The 17,377-nt window shown below is 40.0% G+C and overlaps 1 protein-coding gene across 1 annotated transcript; it reads right to left on the bottom strand.

The window, feature by feature from the left end:
- Positions 1–8,315: 8,315 nt before the first annotated feature.
- Positions 8,316–12,064, bottom strand: LOC104421859 (disease resistance RPP13-like protein 4). The gene is made up of 2 exons (XM_018863820.2): positions 11,796–12,064; positions 8,316–10,560 (listed from the first exon to the last, which is right to left on the bottom strand). The coding sequence occupies exon 2, from the start codon at positions 10,395–10,397 to the stop codon at positions 8,748–8,750; it is 1,650 nt and encodes a 549-aa protein (XP_018719365.2). The 5' UTR covers positions 10,398–10,560; positions 11,796–12,064; the 3' UTR covers positions 8,316–8,747.
- Positions 12,065–17,377: the final 5,313 nt, after the last annotated feature.

The raw sequence follows: 17,377 nt of genomic DNA, 5'->3' as shown, positions 1-17,377 counted from the left end.
AAGCCAGTTGATGTGAAAGGAGATAGAAGCAAATCTGCGCTCTTTGATGCATGTATTCTCGCTGAAGTATTGCTGCGAATTGAAAAGAAAAGCAGGTGGGAGATCATGAGTCGAGTGTGGGTAGAATTGTTGGGGTATGCTGCGATTCATTGCCGACCTTACAATCATGCTCAACAACTTAGTAAAGGTGGAGAACTTATCACCTTGGTTTGGTTATTGATGGTGCAACTTGGCTTGAGCGAACAATTCCAAATAGTTGAGGGTCACGCCAGAGCAAAACTAATTGTTCAGAAATAATTGGTTTAAGTTGTTGAGTTGGCAAAAGATGAGCTCATGGTAGGAATGTCACTTTGTTTACATCTTTGTCTCGTTTTTTTTTTCTTTCTTTCTTGTAACTGAGTGTGCTTATCTTGTGGAAGTGTCATTCCTTATAAACTCTAGCTATTCAATTTCTCCAATATCCCGCGATTCTATACACTTCTTTGAATCGAGTGGAAGAAGCTCGCACAAATTACATCCAATAACATTGTTTTAATATTCGTGTCGCAAATTTAATGTTGAACTGGCAATAAAAAAGTAACATTTTTAAGTCAAAACAAGAGTATCTATTGTTTCATTTAAAATATATTTTTGTTTAAAAGGAATTGTTGTGACCTCCCTTCTGGGCGCCTTTACGCGTGAGCGCATGCAAAAGGCTAATGCCTTGCCAAGAGTTAGGCTTAGCCCGGGTTCTCCCAAGTCCACCAATTTACAACTTACGGTTCAAACTTTTAATTTGTAAATCAATTTCAAATAGGAGTCACCGATAATTGATTTGGGTTGAGTCGATTGGAAACCCAAGCGAATATCGAGAAATACTTCACTCTCACACAATTAGAGAAATTAAAATCAAGGACTTAATTACACTAATTAATTACTAATACCCTTCCAATACATAATCTTGTTTAAACATCAAGTAAAGCATTCATGCAGCAGTTTATACGTAATCACGAGTTCTAGGATTTAATTTATAACCAAATTAAAGAAATAAAAATCCATGTATCATAAGGGCGAAATTGTAACACGATTTCTTTTTTTTGACTTTCTTTTATGAATTTTCACACATTTAAAAAAAAACTCAAAGACTATTTTTTTCTTTTTTTATATTTTTGGAAAATAAAATTTATTTGTGGTTTTGGAAATATACACCATTTTTCTGATTTTTAATTTTTTTATTAAAATATTTTTAATATTAAAATATTAATATATTATATTACATTATAAAAACAAATCCGAGTCGGAACCCCGCCGGTCAACTTGGGCGCGCGGCCTAGTTCTTCAACTAAACTGGGCCTCCGCGAATAGGCCTAACATGGCCCCTGCAAAAATGCAATTAATGAAATGAGCCCAACACGCGCAAGGCAGCGAAACGAGGGAAGACCGGTGGCCGGATCTCGCTTGAGCTAGATGGCCGCGAGCTCCAACTCGGCCCGCCCAAAAGCAAGGTAACGAGTAGAGGGTCGAGGATGCTCACTAGTTCTGCTCAGGGACGTTGGTTGGAGTCAGTCAGACAGGGGTTGTCACGGCCGCTGTTTCAGATCCCTCTCTTTCTCTCAGATCTGGAATCGAACCCACTCCGCCCACAGGCTCTCTCAAATCTCAGCCTCTCTTTCTCCTCGACCTTGCTTGCTCTCGGGATGCCCCATATGTCTCTCCGGGGAGGCCTTTCGAGCTCGTTGCCTTCATGTGTGTTTTTGGCCTCCGCCCGACGCCTTATTTGTAGGCCAAGGGGGCCAGTTGGTCGAGGCTTCGGCCGCCGGTCCTTGGCGTGCCGACCGACCTTGGTGCAGCCGAACCGGCGTCTCCTCAGCCACCCACCTGTTCCGTTTTGAAGGCGCGTCCCATCCATTGTGGGCCTACTCCTTTCTCTTCGCCGTACTCCGTTCTTGCGCGTCTCGTCGTCGTCGCGTGTGAGTTGCAGAGGCAGAGGGGGAAGGAGGGAAGAAGAAGAGGAAAGAAGGAGGGGAGGGAGGGGGCCGGGCTAAAGAGGAAAAAGAGAATGGGCCTTGGGCCTGTGCGTGGGAAAGAAATAAAAAAAGGCGGGGCTAGGGCGAATGCCCAGCCCCACTAATTTTTTTTTTTTATAAACTTTTTCTATTTATTCGAAATGCAGTAAAATAAGGGAAAATGAAAATGAAAATAAAACTTAATATGTGCAAATGATATTAATACCTAGGTGATAAGAAAATCATTTTTTGTTGGGGTCAAATTGATCCCTGATTTTTTTATGTAATTTTATATTAAAATTTAGTTAAAATTTATGTGTCAACAAGAATGCATTTTCTACATAAATTACACATTCTTTATATGAATGATCAAACCCATGTAAAAGCTAAAATGTTCGTGGCCATCAAATAGTCATCTGATTGATTTGGGGAAAAAGGGAATCAAAACTAAGCCAAGCCAGTGGTTTCACTCTTTTTACTCCTACATCAAAAAAACCTTCATTGATTTCCTCCTCAAATTCAAATCTGAAGACTCATTGCATTGCATGTACTCCATGCTAGATGGTCTAAATCTGTCTTCCAGTATAATTTGATAGATTCTCAACTAAGAAGGTGGCCAAAATGGATTGAGAAATTCCTTGATTTCATATCTCTCTGGGAATTGTTTGATGACTGGAGGTATGGACGAGAAGAACAATACGATGAAAAATTAGGTGAACTGATTTTTAATGAGCTGAAGCAAAAGTCACCTGATGTAGAAGATCTGGAAAGAGTGAAGGGGATGTGTGAAGCTTGAGGCAAATAGGCTCTAGATAAGCGAGTTTGCAAAGACTTGCTTCCATCTGTCAGTACTGTTGATTATGGTGAGAGCCTTTTACTGTGGCACATTGCCACTAACCTCTGTTACAACAATGCTAAAACTAACACAAGTACAAACGGCCACCGTGAAATCAGTAAGATTTTGTCAGATTACATGCTTCATCTTTTGATCAAACAACCTAATATGATGTCTACAGTGGTTGGGATTGGTGAAATAAGGTTCCGAGACACTTGTGCTGAGATGGACAAGTTCATCACTGATATCTTTGAAGGGAGCCAAAAGAAAAAAATGAAGAAAGATGCCTGCGACAATCTCCTTCTTGTTCCTACAAAAGTGAAGCCTGTTAATGTGAAAGGAGACAGAAGCAAATCTGCGCTTTTTGACGCGTATATTCTCGCAAAAGCGTTGCTCAAATTAGGCAACAAGTGGGAGATCCTTAGTGGAGTAAGGGTGGAATTGCTAGGGTATGCTGCGATCCATTGCTAACCTTACAATCATGCTCGACAACTCAGTAAAGGAGGAGAACTTGTCACCTTGGTTTGGTTATTGATGGTGCATCTTGGCTTGAGTGAACAATTCCAAATAGTTGAGGGTCACGCTAGAGCAAAATTGATTGTTCAGAAATGGTTGGGGTAAGTTGTTGAGTTGGCAAAGGATGAGGGCCCTACGTGCAAATTCCATTGAGAATCACATGGTTTGTAGGAATCTCACATTGTTTACACCTTTATTTTGTTTCTTTTTGTAACCAATGCACTTCTTTGCTGTGACTGCACCTTGTTCAAGTGTCCTTTCTTTTAAACTCTAGCTATTCAATTTCTCCAATCACTTGCGATTATGTGCACTTCTTTGAACTAGAATGAGAGAAGCTTGCACAAATAACATCCAATTACACTGGTTTAGTAATTGTGTGGTGAGTTTAATGCTGAAATAGGAATTTAGATTAACATTCTTAAGCCACAACAAGAAAATTGCTTCATCTAAAATTTATTTTTGTCCAGAAAGAAAGCATTTCTACATAAATTACATATTTTTCTTAGGGATATGTTCAGCAGAAGTCCTAAAACTTGTTCAAAAAGTGCAATTGAGTCCTAAAACTTACAAAAAGTTCAATCAAGTCCTAAAACTTGTCAAGTTAGTTCAATTGAGTACTAAAGTTAACACCGTTAGCCTTTTCCGTTAAAAATGCTGACGTGTCATTTTAAATTATTTTTTTATTTTCCACGTGTATTTTTTAATAATTTTTTATTCATTTAAAAATTAAAAACTAAAAAAATTAGATTTATTCATTTTATCTTATTTTCACCAAAAATTAAAAATAAAAGTTATAAAAGTTAATTTTAAAATTATTTTTAAAAAATCAGCCCTCTTCTCCCCCACCGCCGCGCCGCCGCCGCCGCCGCCCATCGCCGGAGGGGCCGAGCGACGGCCGTCGGCCCCAGGCGGAGGTGGCCGGCCCTCGCCCGCCCCGGGCGAGGCCCGGCGACCGCCGCCCGCCCCGGGCGAGGCTCGCCAGATCCGGCGAGCCCGCCGCCCCGAGCGAGGGCCGACGAGGCTCGCCTGGGCGGGCAACGGTCGCTCGGCCGGCGAGGGACGGCGACCGTCGCCGCCCGGGCGAGGCCTCGTCGGCCCTCGCCCGTGGCGGGCGACGGCCGCTCGGCCCCAGGCGAGGGACGGCGACCGTCGCCCGCCCGGGCGAGGCCTGCGCCGGCCCTCGCTCGGGGCCGGCGAGGGCCGACGAGGCCTCGCCTGGGCGGCCGCCGGCCCCCGTGAGGGCCGGCGAGGCCTCGCCGGCGAGGGCCGGCCACCCCGCCGGGGCCGGCGACCGTCGCCGGCCCCTCCGGCGATGGGCGGCGGTGGGGCGGCGAAGTCCACCGGTGCCCTTTTTTTTTTGAACAGTTTTATTTTTTTAAATAAATTTAGATTTTCATTTTTTAAATGAATTTAGATTTTCCTTTTCAGTTTTTAATCTAATTTTTAAAAATTTTGAATAAAAATAATTTTAAAAAGCCATTTGAAAAATAAAAAATCATTTAAAATATGACGTCGGCGCCACGTCGGCAATTTCCGTTAACTTTATTAACGGTGTTAACTTTAGGACTGAATTGAATCAACTTGACAAGTTTTAGGACTTGATTGAACTTTTTGTAAGTTTTGGACTCAATTGCACTTTCTGGACAAGTTTTAGGACTTCTGAACATATCCCTTTTCTTATAGATGATCATAACAATCTCAACGCTGAAATGTTTGTAGCTATTAAATGACTGAACTAAGGAAAAGGGAATCAAAACTAAGCCAAACCATTTGTTTTGCTCTTTTTACTCCTTCACCAAACCCAAATTGATGAACTTGGGTCAATTTCGTCCCGATTATGTGTTCCTTGACACCCCCAAAGAAGCAGTTTTCTTCTTGTACAACTAGGTTGAATTTACTACAAAATTAAAGTATTGTCAAAACAAGCGATTTAACAGTAAAATAAACAAAATAAATAAATAAATAAATTGGACATAATCTTACGTGGTTCAATCGATTTGAACTACTACAATGGTAGATCATCATATGATTTCATTATACATCAAACAATACCATGGCTAGTTACAATCATACTCAAATCACTAAGATACAATCAGTATTTCCCATCCCCTAAAAACACAGTCACAATTTCTCACAATATAATTTTTCGATCTCATAAAGGAATACACAACTTCTTACCTAAGGATTTAATCATGAATGGATCTTCTTGATGTGGATTGAGGGTGGTTAGGATGTGGAAGCCAATGGATCTTATAACTAAATCAATTAAAAAACATGAGAAATTTACGTGATTTGGCACGAATATATATACCTACCCCATAGAGGGCTAACAGCAAATATATATTAAAAATCGGAGAATTGGAAAATTATTAACTCACACGCTCGAGGTTTCTCATGTATAGATTACACCAAAGTTCATAGTATAACTTAATTGGATGTCATAAAATGTTCCGACACAGAAACGTCCCTTTCTTTTTCTTTTCTTGTGTGGCTCCCTCCAAGGAAAAAGGCCACTGTGCAGTCAAAATAGAAGAGACATAGGGTCCTTTTTCAAGGGTTAATTCCAAAAAAAAGACCAACTTTAGGTCGATGGACAAATCTTACCAAACTTCTTTTTTGTCTCGTAAAAAGCACCAACTTTAGGTCAATGGACAAATTTGGCCCAAACTCTTTTTTGTCTCGTAAAAAGCACAAACTTTAGGTCGAGTGACAATTTTGGCCCCAATTTTTATTATTTTTTGGAAAAAATCATTAACTTTCACTTAAATTCTAAATCGCTACCCTTAACTTATATTCATTGATTGTCCTTAATCCATGTGCACTTGTTGGCTAACACCATCCATTTTCTTCTTGTTTGAGCCATAGCTTGAAGAATAACAGTGAAACTATGCCATCTCCTATACTTCACTAGCAAGTAAAAAAATCTCCCGATTGAATTTCTCTCGCTAGACTTTATTGTTTTGTCGTAATATGAAATAGATCACCGTCCGTCAAGAGAAACCATGAATGAGATCCACCAACCTCACAGCTAGAACATTTTCTCTTGAAATAAGGTTAACTTCAAATAGAAAGTTAATGGTAGGGGTTTTTGTTATTTTTTATGAGACAAAACAAAAATGGGGCAAGAATTGTCACTTAACCTAAAGTTTGTGCTTTTTTAAGAGACAAAAAAAAAAATTCGGGCCAGATTTGTCCCTTGACCTAAAGTTTGTGCTTTTTCATGAGACAAAAAAAAGTTTTGGCCAGATTATCGACCTAAAGTTGATGCTTTTTATGGAATTAGCCCCCTTTTTCAAAGTCAAACCCATGTTTCTCTTGGTCATAATGGTCAAACCTTGTTGATCGGCCACTATTGAGGAAGGAAAGTGACGTCCGCCATTATCCTTCCTTTTTTTTTTTTGGTAAAGATAAGTAATATATTGATTTTGCAAGAAAGAAGACAAGAGGGAGGCTTGCCACCGACAAAAACAAACACTCAAGAAGACAAAAATCTCAAACGAGTGTAAGGGTGCCATGGTTCTCAGAAAAAGGAGCAACAACAACAAAAGGAAACAAAAGACAACAAAAACTAGGAAACCTCCATCAATCAAAAATAAAAGGATGGATGTTCCAGCTTCGTTGGAGTCTTCTATTCATGGGCACATCAGGAACATGCTTAAAGGTCATAGCCTTATCTTTGATACCCTTCTAAAGATGCATTTTCATTGCTGGAAGATAGAGAGTCTGATTCCGAAAAAGCACATTGTTCCGCTCTTTCCAAATGATACATTATCCTTCCTTTTTTGTGACTACTATATGGAGTTCCTTTGTACAGCAATTGATTTTATCGAACTCCAATACACACAGACTCCCGCATAAGGATTCGGTCAAGAATTTCAGTCCACATCCTCCAATTCAGATCGGGTTCCACAGATTCAAACTTAGATATAATTCAACGACGTCTGGAACCAAGAATTTTCAATGATCTGAGGGGGTCTACAACTTTCCATCCCAGGTTTTGGCTACGTTCTTCACATGCCTTGGGGAAAGAAGTGGACCAGCTTAGGGTGATGGTGTTTGCTTTCAAGGAGTTAGGATGTGATTTTGACGAATTGAGCCATTTTTGTATCAAGGAGCTTGTCAAAGCTATGAACCGTTTACCAATCAGCTAAAGACACCTACTTGTGGTGGATTAAGTTTGGTGCAGGGATGACTGGTTCGAGGAGTTAGAAAAAGAGCTGGAAGTGAAGAGAGACAAACACGTTCATCTAACGATCCACTTGACTAAACTATGCTTAGTCGTAGGCCAATCGACTCATAAGCGCTAATGAAGTAACCTGTATGCTATACTTCAGAGTTTTGTTCCAATCTCACCGTACTCCAGAATCAACTTTTGTCAAACTATACAGCTCCACAAAGCTCTAAAGTAATATAAATCTACGGTTTAATAACTCTAAAATTGGACTCCATCGCTCAAAACTTGGATAATTCTGAATTTACAACCAAACTTCGAAAACTACTCCAATTAGACCAACAATGAATCTCTCTCCTCTTCACAATTCCTTTTCCCTCTTCATCGACGAAACATGGGCTTTGGGCCCATTATTAAATAACTTGTATCACCTTAAGCCACTGGAGACAGAATGATGTTCGGAGATATCTAGGAACTCCATCGAAAACTATCACTTGGATGAGAGAAAGGTTTCAGGTTACGTCAACGACCATGGCCTTGGCTCACCGTTAGCTGCTAAGGCTTTCGTAGGGATTGACAGAAAGCTGTCCCAAGATGTTGGCTGCTCTCTCTCTCTCTCTCTCTCTCCCCGTCATTTCCTCCTCCTTGAAATGCCAACATCTCTGTACTTCCACCTATATAATTAGTCAATTCATACATGTATGATATCATTACCATTTATGCATTTACAAATTCTTCTACTCGTGGATTTTTCTGCACATGTAACACTCTTTTATGCTGAGTTTTTGTAAATTGAATATACATGAGCTCTCAAACAGGCGATGTGACTTTATTTTACTTTTCCATTCCGAAGCATCACATTGGAATTGCATTACATTCTTGCCTCACAAAGGCTCATTCTACTAAGCGACAACTTCACTAAAATAAATGATTCAGCAGTTAAAAGAAACTTAGCTAATACCTATAACTAGTACTCTAATCAAATAGCCGAAGATCTCAAACAAACTTTATGAGTAGTAATCGTATGACCACTGCAAGTCATTACAAAGGAAATTAGACACACAATGAAGTCAGATAAAGCTTCAACAGCAAAGGACTATTCATTTGTCATGTTACAGTATTGGTACATGAGCCTTACTGTCGCTACTTCCCTTCTCAAATAAGAACAGTTTCTGCACGAACTCTGGTTCTCTCTCCCCTGGGCTTCTTGACAACAGTTCACAATCCTTTCTAGACTGCCCTACTCCCTACTCTTGTACCACAAGACATCGTCGTCAGCACAATTGATCTTCTCAAAGTATCCTAACCGAGGAAACTTTTTCAGCACATCTTCATTGTTTCCGATTCTCAATTTCCTAAGGTGTTTCAGCCGCAATATCTCAACTGACCATTGCTCATTCTGTTGCTGGCGATCCCAGTTAGCCAGTTCCCCTCCGATGATGTACAGCTTCTTCAGGTTCTCCAATTCTTGAGGATTCAACCACTTCGGTATGCTTGCCACTGGCATACCTATGAGCTCTAGTTTCTCCAATTTCTTGGGAAGAAACTGATCTTTCGGAAGACTTGATTGCGATGCCAGAGAAGTGACTCCCCAAGAGATGGTTAGAGAGCAAAGAGATGCAACATCCTTCAACGATGCAAATTCTTCACCCCCTATGGCTGCTCCACGGCCTATGTATATACTTAGCCTTCTCAGTTTCTTCAATTTTTTCAAATCGCTGATCTTGCAAGGGTTTTTCCTTGCGGTCCCTATAACAAACCCCTTTAAGACCTGGAGGGAGGACAGTTTCTCGGTTCCTTTCGGCATGCGCTCTATAAGGTAGCACTCCGATACATCCAGATGTGTTAGCTTCTTCAATGATGCTATATCCTCAGGCAACTTTTCCAAATTGTGGCACGCTCGGAGGTCCAGAATCTCTAGGTTGACTAATTGGACAATAGAATCAGGAAGAGATGTGATCCTAGAAATTCCTCGAAGACTCAGGAACTTCAAATGCTTGTGATGAACCCCAAGTTCATCCAAGAATTTCTGATCATCCACTTCAATATGATGCATTGGCGAGTGCTGCCATCGTCCTAATTGAAGAACCTTCAAGTTTCTCATATTCGAGAGCCAATGGTGTGGTAGATTAAGGTATTGCTGATTAACATTGAACGCGGTGGATACTTCTTCATCTTTGGCTAGTTTTTCTTGTGGACCGTCTTCTCCACCAAATATTAAGCCACCTACTCTTAAGCGCAGGTGGCTGCTGCTTAAAGAGCAATTTCGAAGATCCTTAGGAGTATTGTTGTCCTCCAACTTGAAATAGAAGAGCCCTTCTTCTTTTGCCTTCAAGATAAGCATGTAACGGATCAATGGATGCATTTTACATCTATTCATGAGAGGGCTTGGATCGTTATCGTCGGGTTCAATTAGGCCTTGTTTTAGGAGCTCATTGTAGATGTCTTCACCTTCTTGCTCTGCCGTCCTGTCTTCTTTTTGGAAAATTAATTCCTGTCCTATCCACCAATATATTAAACTTCTTTTCTTTATGATTGAATTTTCAGGGAAAATCGCAAAAGAAAGAAGGCAGCGCTGCAACGGAGAATCCCATGCAATGCGTTCAGTAAGCTGAAGTATCCTCACAGGAAGGTTCTTGCTTTCTTCGTCATGCTCACGCCAATCTCGAGAAAATATTGGAGGTGGAACTTTCCTTTGATTCTGTCGATGTTTCGGGGATGATTTCACCTTCTTGTAATCTCGCACAAGGTCCTCTAACGAAACGAGCTTGTCTTCAGACGGGTGGGTATTCATGTCATTGCGTATGGCCTGCACGATCTCTTCCCAGGATTGCACTTTAGTCTTATCTTTACTGTCACCAGACATGGATTCATACACAGACTTTTCCATTATTACGATGAAATGATCTGTCTAGGAATAAGATTCAAGATATTGTCACACCCCAAATCCTAGCATAAAAGGGGATGACAGACGTAGCTCCAAATCACCAAAATTCAACTCCCAAAAGTTCCCACAGTAACACTCTCACTTTAATGCCTGCTAATCAATCAATCTGAAAAGAATGAGAAAGAGAGGAATGAGTAAGCACAACTCAGTGAGTAATTAATCTCTTTTATACATAGTCAAGCACTACCAGAAAATTCATGATCCAACTCTATAATACACATAACAAAATCATGTATGACTTGTTTCATTTCAACAAGCTTTACACAATTCGGAAAATACTCACCAAAATCATCATAAACATAAATGGTCAAATCCATTGATTAATCTCATCAAAATCACAGGCCAATAGTCTAATTCATTGATCCATCTCATATCAAAACACACTTCAATGTTCCATCCAATGACCAATCTTTTGCTTAATATCATACCATGGTTATAATACAACACCTAGTGACAAATCAATGGCAAGGTCTCGGCTCACAAGGATATCCTAAACTGATGTGCATACCCACAAAAATATTGAGCATCAAACTCACATCTTCTAATACCAATAATCAAATCTAAAACCAATCTACTATTGATTTCACAAAACAAAACGCATAATCTTTCTAATTTTCGTTTATCAAACTGAACACATTTCATAATACATTTTTCGCATCATTTCAGAATTCTTCATAAATCAATATTCACAAATTAATATGTATAATCTTTCGAGACAACACCACTCACTTGGAATGCCTATAACAAAACATTGGAGAATACTTGAACCATTTGAACTTGCAATCCTACTAAATAAGTGAGACACAACATTAAAAACGAGTAAAACATTACATCAATTATGATTTGACTAAATTAAGCTTAAATGCTAATAAAACAACTCAAACACACCCACAAATCACTCGTTCAAAGCAATTATTTAGAGCCGTTCGCAACACAGGACTTGAGTACATGACTTGGTCGTACCATAAATCTCTCACCTAAATCCATTCCAAATGAGCTTACAATCAAAAGAAAGATCTTTCCAAACACTAGAACACTCATAACTTGGCCAACCTAAAATTTAGCCGAAAATCAACAAATTCTGGCTCAAAAGTTGCTGAACGTCCACTGCTCATCGTGCGTGTAAACGCCGAAAATTCTTTTTGGACAAATCATAAGTTGAAATCAAATTCCGTAAAATGCTATAACTCCACGTTATCTTAAACTATCAAAACCCCATGATTTCTCGACTTAAAAACTCCAAAATTGGACTTTGTAACTCAAATTTCATTTGATTCCGACTTTTAAGTCTTAATTCCGAAAACTATTCCGATTACAAGTACGAAAGGCTTGAATCCTTACCGGCGTCCAATTCGGAGTTGAGTTGGCTTGTTGGAATATCCAGATCGTGTACATGGAATCCCTTTCTGCCTTCTTCCTCTTCTTCTTTCTCTGTTTCCTTTCGTTCCACTCTCTTTTCTCTTTCCTTCCCGTGCATGTGCTTTTCCCTTTAATAGCTGAACACCCACTTATCTTTTCATTTTCTTTTGCCCCTCTTTTTGGTTTCTGGGCCCATTCTTTGACTAAGTCAAGAAAGCAATTCTGACAAATACGGTGACCAATATTTAAATACTAATAAACTGCCGCTGTGGCAAGTAAATAAACAATGTGATAGGCTGACATAGCATATATTTTTATTCTGAAAGACAACTAACAGTTGACACGTGTCCATGCCGTGGCAAGTAAATAAACAAAAATAAAAAATTAACTCCTGTGTTTCCTCCCTCATTTTCCTCATCCGTCTACCGCCATCTACCTCGTTCGGTACCCGGTGGAGTCACCGGCTGCGTCCGAGCCAACCACTACTGCTCGTGGAACGAGCCGTCGCTCACGGCCTTCGATACATAAAGCACTGTTCCGTCCACAGTATGAAACATCATCTGTTTTTCTTTCTCTGTTCAGAATGAAGCTTCCTCAGTGGGGAAGAGAGAGAAACAAGCCATTGAGCTCGAGAGCGAGACCCATGGCCAACATAATCGGCCCAAGCAACAAGCAATAACAGGTCGGAGCAGAAAGCGTGTTTTCCCATCTGGGTCTCGCTCGGGTCACCGACATGTGGTCGGAGCCTTCATTTACGCATCGGACTGGGGCCAAAAGTATAAACTTTGAGTGAGCGAGAGAGTGGATCGATGTTGGGTTGAGTTTGGATCGAGAGAAAAGGGTGAATATGAGAAAAGATGGTGGAGATCTGGAGGAACTCGTTGATCTTCATCTCCAGGACGAGCTTTAAATCTGAGGCAATGGCTCGTCGATGGAAGGCCGCGGGCGACGATTAGGTTCCAAAATTTGATCGCGAAGAGCCCTGCCGCTAAAAGACAAAATAAGGGGCGCACTTTTTATTATTATTATTATATCTATTTATTATGGGGGTAAAAAAATGTCTTTGTCCAACAAAAAGAGAAAAGGTTTCTTTTTTCTACTTTATGTAGCCAAGTAGTCTTTAAGAGGAGAGTCGCACAAAGCCGAGGAGCGTCGAAGGAGCCGCTGTACGCAAAGAAAGATGATAAGTAGAGGAGTTCTTGATTTTTGGCGTACATATAGCCTTTGCTTTGGACTTGAAATTCAATTATTTGTGCTGCGAGTTTTACATTCTATTGTGTTATTTTTTTTATAAGTACTTTGAAATTAGCCTTAAATTTAAGTATAAAGAATATCTAAACGCGTGAGTGATTGTAATGCTAATTTTTTAATTATAATGAATTATTTGCTATTAAATTTTCTTGAGAATGTAAGTATGAATATTCCCATTAACTTATCTGCATGACCCTATCATTTCAACATATTATATTACGACATTCTCTTTACCCTATGAAGAGACATAATTACAAATTAAGAGATAATTCCTGAAGAAATTCGGAGAGAACTAAGGTTGCAATTGTTGTGCAAAAAATAAATAATTTGAAAAAAAATTCTAAAAATGATCCCTTAATCGTTCATAAAAATTGAATATATGAAAAATATTTTCATTATCCATAAGAATATTTAAACATAAATTTATGTCAATAATTAAAAAATAATCATTAACTAATATATTTCAAGCAATGCAAACGATCTTTTAAATTATTCACTTTTCACAAAACATATTAATGGGAAAAAAATCCGAAAAAGCCAGAAAAGCCAAATTACAGATCTTGATTAATCTCATGCGGAAGGCATCGGCTTCCCTTTTTATGTTACCGCAAATAAAGGCAAATATAAAACGTTTGACTTCCTACACTTGGCTTCAAGTTATTAATCATGGATTTGCCCAACTATGACTTGATAATATGACGTTCAAAACTGTCTCAAATGAAAGAACAATAATATCAGGTAAATACAAAGATTACAACGGCATTTGTTTAAGAATTTCCATAATTACAAGGGAGAAGCAATGAATAAAGGTAGTTTTCGTCCCTTGGGCTTCTTAACCCCAAGCAGGTAAGTTTGGCCGGTTGGCCGGTTGGTAAACGGTTCATAGCTTCCAGAAGCTCTGTTGCTTCCGACTCCTTTACAGCTCTGGGTGCTGTAATTTGAAGTTTTAACTTGTCGGGACGTCCTAAATGGCTACACGCAAAAATTTCCCTCTCCTCCCCGCAATTCCTTTTTCCTCTTCATGGACGAACTCACCTTCCCGTCATTATATTTACGTGTATCATCTTAAGCCACTGGAGACAGAACAATGTTCGAAGATGTCTAGGAACTACATTGAAAAGTATCACTTGGATGAGAGAGGTTTCAGGTTACTGTCAAAATGTGAAGGGAAAGGTAGATCAAGATAGATGAGGTGTAAGGAATTTCTGTGTGTATCTCTATATTGTAATATGAGCACAATACATTGTATTTAACTACAAAGGAAGAAATAATAAAGGAAAATAATTATCCCTATCTTTCTAGGCCTAAGATAGACAATGTTACATATCAATTTACAATACTTTCCTATCTTCTGCGTATCTTCCAACACTCCCCCTCAAGCTGGTGGCTTGTAGATGTCCAAGACGCCTAGCTTGCTCAAGAGATACGCATGCTGTTTTTGACACAGAGGTTTGGTGAAGACATCCGCCGGTTGTTCTTGCGTTCCAATCCCTTGTGTCTCGATCATCCCTTCCTGGATTTTTTCTCGGGTGAAATGACAATCGACTTCAATGTGCTTTGTTCTCTCATGCACGATAGGATTGGATGCAAGTTTGAGAGCTGCATCATTGTCACAGAACAATCTTGTTGGTCCCTTGACATGCACTCCAAGATCCTGAAGTAATCCTCTCAACCACACTATTTCACATGTGGTTTTAGCCATGGCTCGATATTCCCGCTCCGCCGAAGATAACGAGACAGTTGGTTGTTTCTTCGTTCTCCAGGAAAGTAAAGAATCCCCCAATTTGATACAAAAACCGGTTATTGACCTTCTGCTCATAGGACAGGTTGCATAATCTGCATCGCAATATGCGATCATTTTCATGTCACACTTCCTAGAGAGAAGAATCCCAAGACCAGGACATTTCTTCAAGTACCTCACGACTTTTAGCGCGGCATTCATATGAGACTGTTTTGGCTTATGCATGAACTGACTAAGTGTCTGCATAACGTAACTTATGTCTGGTCTAGTCATAGTCAAATATATGAGCTTCCCGACAAGCTTCTGATAGCCCAAAGGATCTTTGAGAGTAGGGTCTGCCTCCTGAGGCACTTCAACATCATAATCAGCGGTTGTCAGCTTGACATTTTGTTCAATAGGCACTATAGCTGGCTTATACCCAGATAATCCTACTTCTGAAATGATCTCCAATGCAAATTTTCTCTGACTAAGGGAGATTCCTTGGCTAGATCGAGCAATTTCAATCCCAAGAAAATACTTTGGCGATCCCAGATCTTTAATATGGAAAGTAGAATGCAAGTATCCTTTAAGGCCTTTGATAGCTATTTCATCATTCCCCATAATGAGTATGTCATCTACATATATCATCAAGTAGATAGACGACGTACCTTGAGTCCATGTGAATACAGCATAATCAAATCTGGATGGCTGAAAACCAGCAGCTATTAGTGATTTAGCAAATTTCGCGTACCACTGTCTGGATGCTTGCTTGAGTCCGTACAAGGATTTGCAGAGACGACATACTTTATTCTCCCCCTGTCTCCGTAATCCTTGAGGTATTTCTATATATAGCTCCTCGTCTAAATCATCATGGAGAAAGGCATTATGAACATCCATCTGATGTAACGACTAGTCGTGAGAAGCTGCTACAGAGAGAAAAGAGCGAACTGTGACATCTTTGGCCACGGGGGAAAAAGTCTCGTGATAATCGAAACCTTCCTTCTGTGTGAAGCCTTTAGCCACAAGTCGCGCCTTGTATCGTTCAATCGATCCATCTGCTCGATATTTTATCTTGTAGACCCATTTACATCCAATTGCTTTACGATGTGGAGGTAAAGCAACAAGATCCCATGTATGGTTATCCACGAGGGCTTTCAATTCTGCCTCCATTGCCGTTTGCCATCGTGGATCAGTGCTTGCCTCATGAAAGTTGGATGGTTCTTGGTTTTCAGAAATACGAGCAATGCAACATCGATGCATTAGGGATAAATGATCGAAGGAAACATAAGAGGAGATTGGAAAATGAATACCTGGTGAATTCCTGACTCCACATATATAGTCTTTAGTCCATGTAGGAGGTCGAGTAGCACGTCCAGAACGTCTGGGTGGATCATCTCTGGAAGATGTATTGTCTGGGATTTCCACTGGAAGTGAGTCTGGGATAGGTAGATCTGAATAAATCTCATTATCATTCAGTCTTTGATCCTGGGCTTCCTCGAAAGGTGTTGTGCTGTTAGTGGAGTTGAAAACACCTTGTGTATCCGTTGGCGGAGGAATAAATATATATCTGGAACCTGCAGATCCATCGTCAGCAGAATAGGTCGGAGAATGCCATGGTTTAGTGCCACTTTTGTTCTGGTGGACAAAAGGGAAAATAGTTTCTTGGAATATAATATCTCTGCTGACAGAAAATTCTCCAGTACTCGGATCATAAATTCGATATCCCTTTTGTAAGGTAGAATATCCCATGAATATGCAGTAGCGAGCACGTGGACCCATCTTATCTTTGGGCCCGACAATAGCAACGTAGCAGAGACAGCCAAAAACTCTCAAGTGGCTCAAGTCAGGCTTCTTTCCAAAAAGTACCTGGAAAGGAGACTGTCCATCCAGAACTTTGGTTGGCATTCGATTTATTAAATAAGCAGCAGTCAATATGCAATCGCCCCAAAATGTATCTGGAATAGAAGCTTGAAACTTCAAAGCTCTGGCAACCTCTAAGAGATGACGATGCTTCCTTTCCACCACTCCATTTTGTTGTGGTGTATAAGTACAGGAGCTCTCATGTAAAATTCCTTGAGATGAAAGGAGATCCGCACATTCATGATTAAAAAATTCCTTCCCATTGTCTGTCCTTATTTTTTGCACAGGTTTTCCAAACTGAGTTTTGGATAAGGAAAGGAAGGTTTTTAAGTGGGACACAACTTGACTTTTAGACTGCATGAGGAAGATCCAGGTGGCTCTGGAATGATCATCCACAATAGTAAGGAAAAAACGAGATCCATCATGATTTATTGTATGGTATGGTCCCCAGACATCAATATGTAGTAAGGAAATGATATTTCTCGAACGACTTTGACTTAAAGGGAAAGAGTTACGCGATTGCTTTGCAAGAGGACAAATTTGACAATGAGGATAAGGAAATTGAGTATGGCCCAATCTGGAATGCAAAAGGAAATTTCTATCATTGGAAATTGAGTTACACAATGATTTCTTATTACAAGGAAAATTGAAATTTGCAGGCAAGCTTTTCCAGAAAAACAATCCTTTAGAGAGACTACCCCAGCCCATCAGTGTCCCAGTCGAAAGGGCCTGG

Source organism: Eucalyptus grandis, chromosome 10 (genome assembly GCF_016545825.1).
Source record: "Eucalyptus grandis isolate ANBG69807.140 chromosome 10, ASM1654582v1, whole genome shotgun sequence".
NCBI lineage: Eukaryota > Viridiplantae > Streptophyta > Magnoliopsida > Myrtales > Myrtaceae > Eucalyptus > Eucalyptus grandis.
The sequence above is the reverse complement of the archived record's forward strand: the minus strand, read 5'-3'. Positions and strand labels throughout refer to the sequence as shown.

Bases quoted from the DNA above. Each gene is read 5' to 3' on its own strand.
- LOC104421859 (XM_018863820.2), bottom strand. From the start codon at position 10,397: ATGGAAAAGTCTGTGTATGAATCCATGTCTGGTGACAGTAAAGATAAG.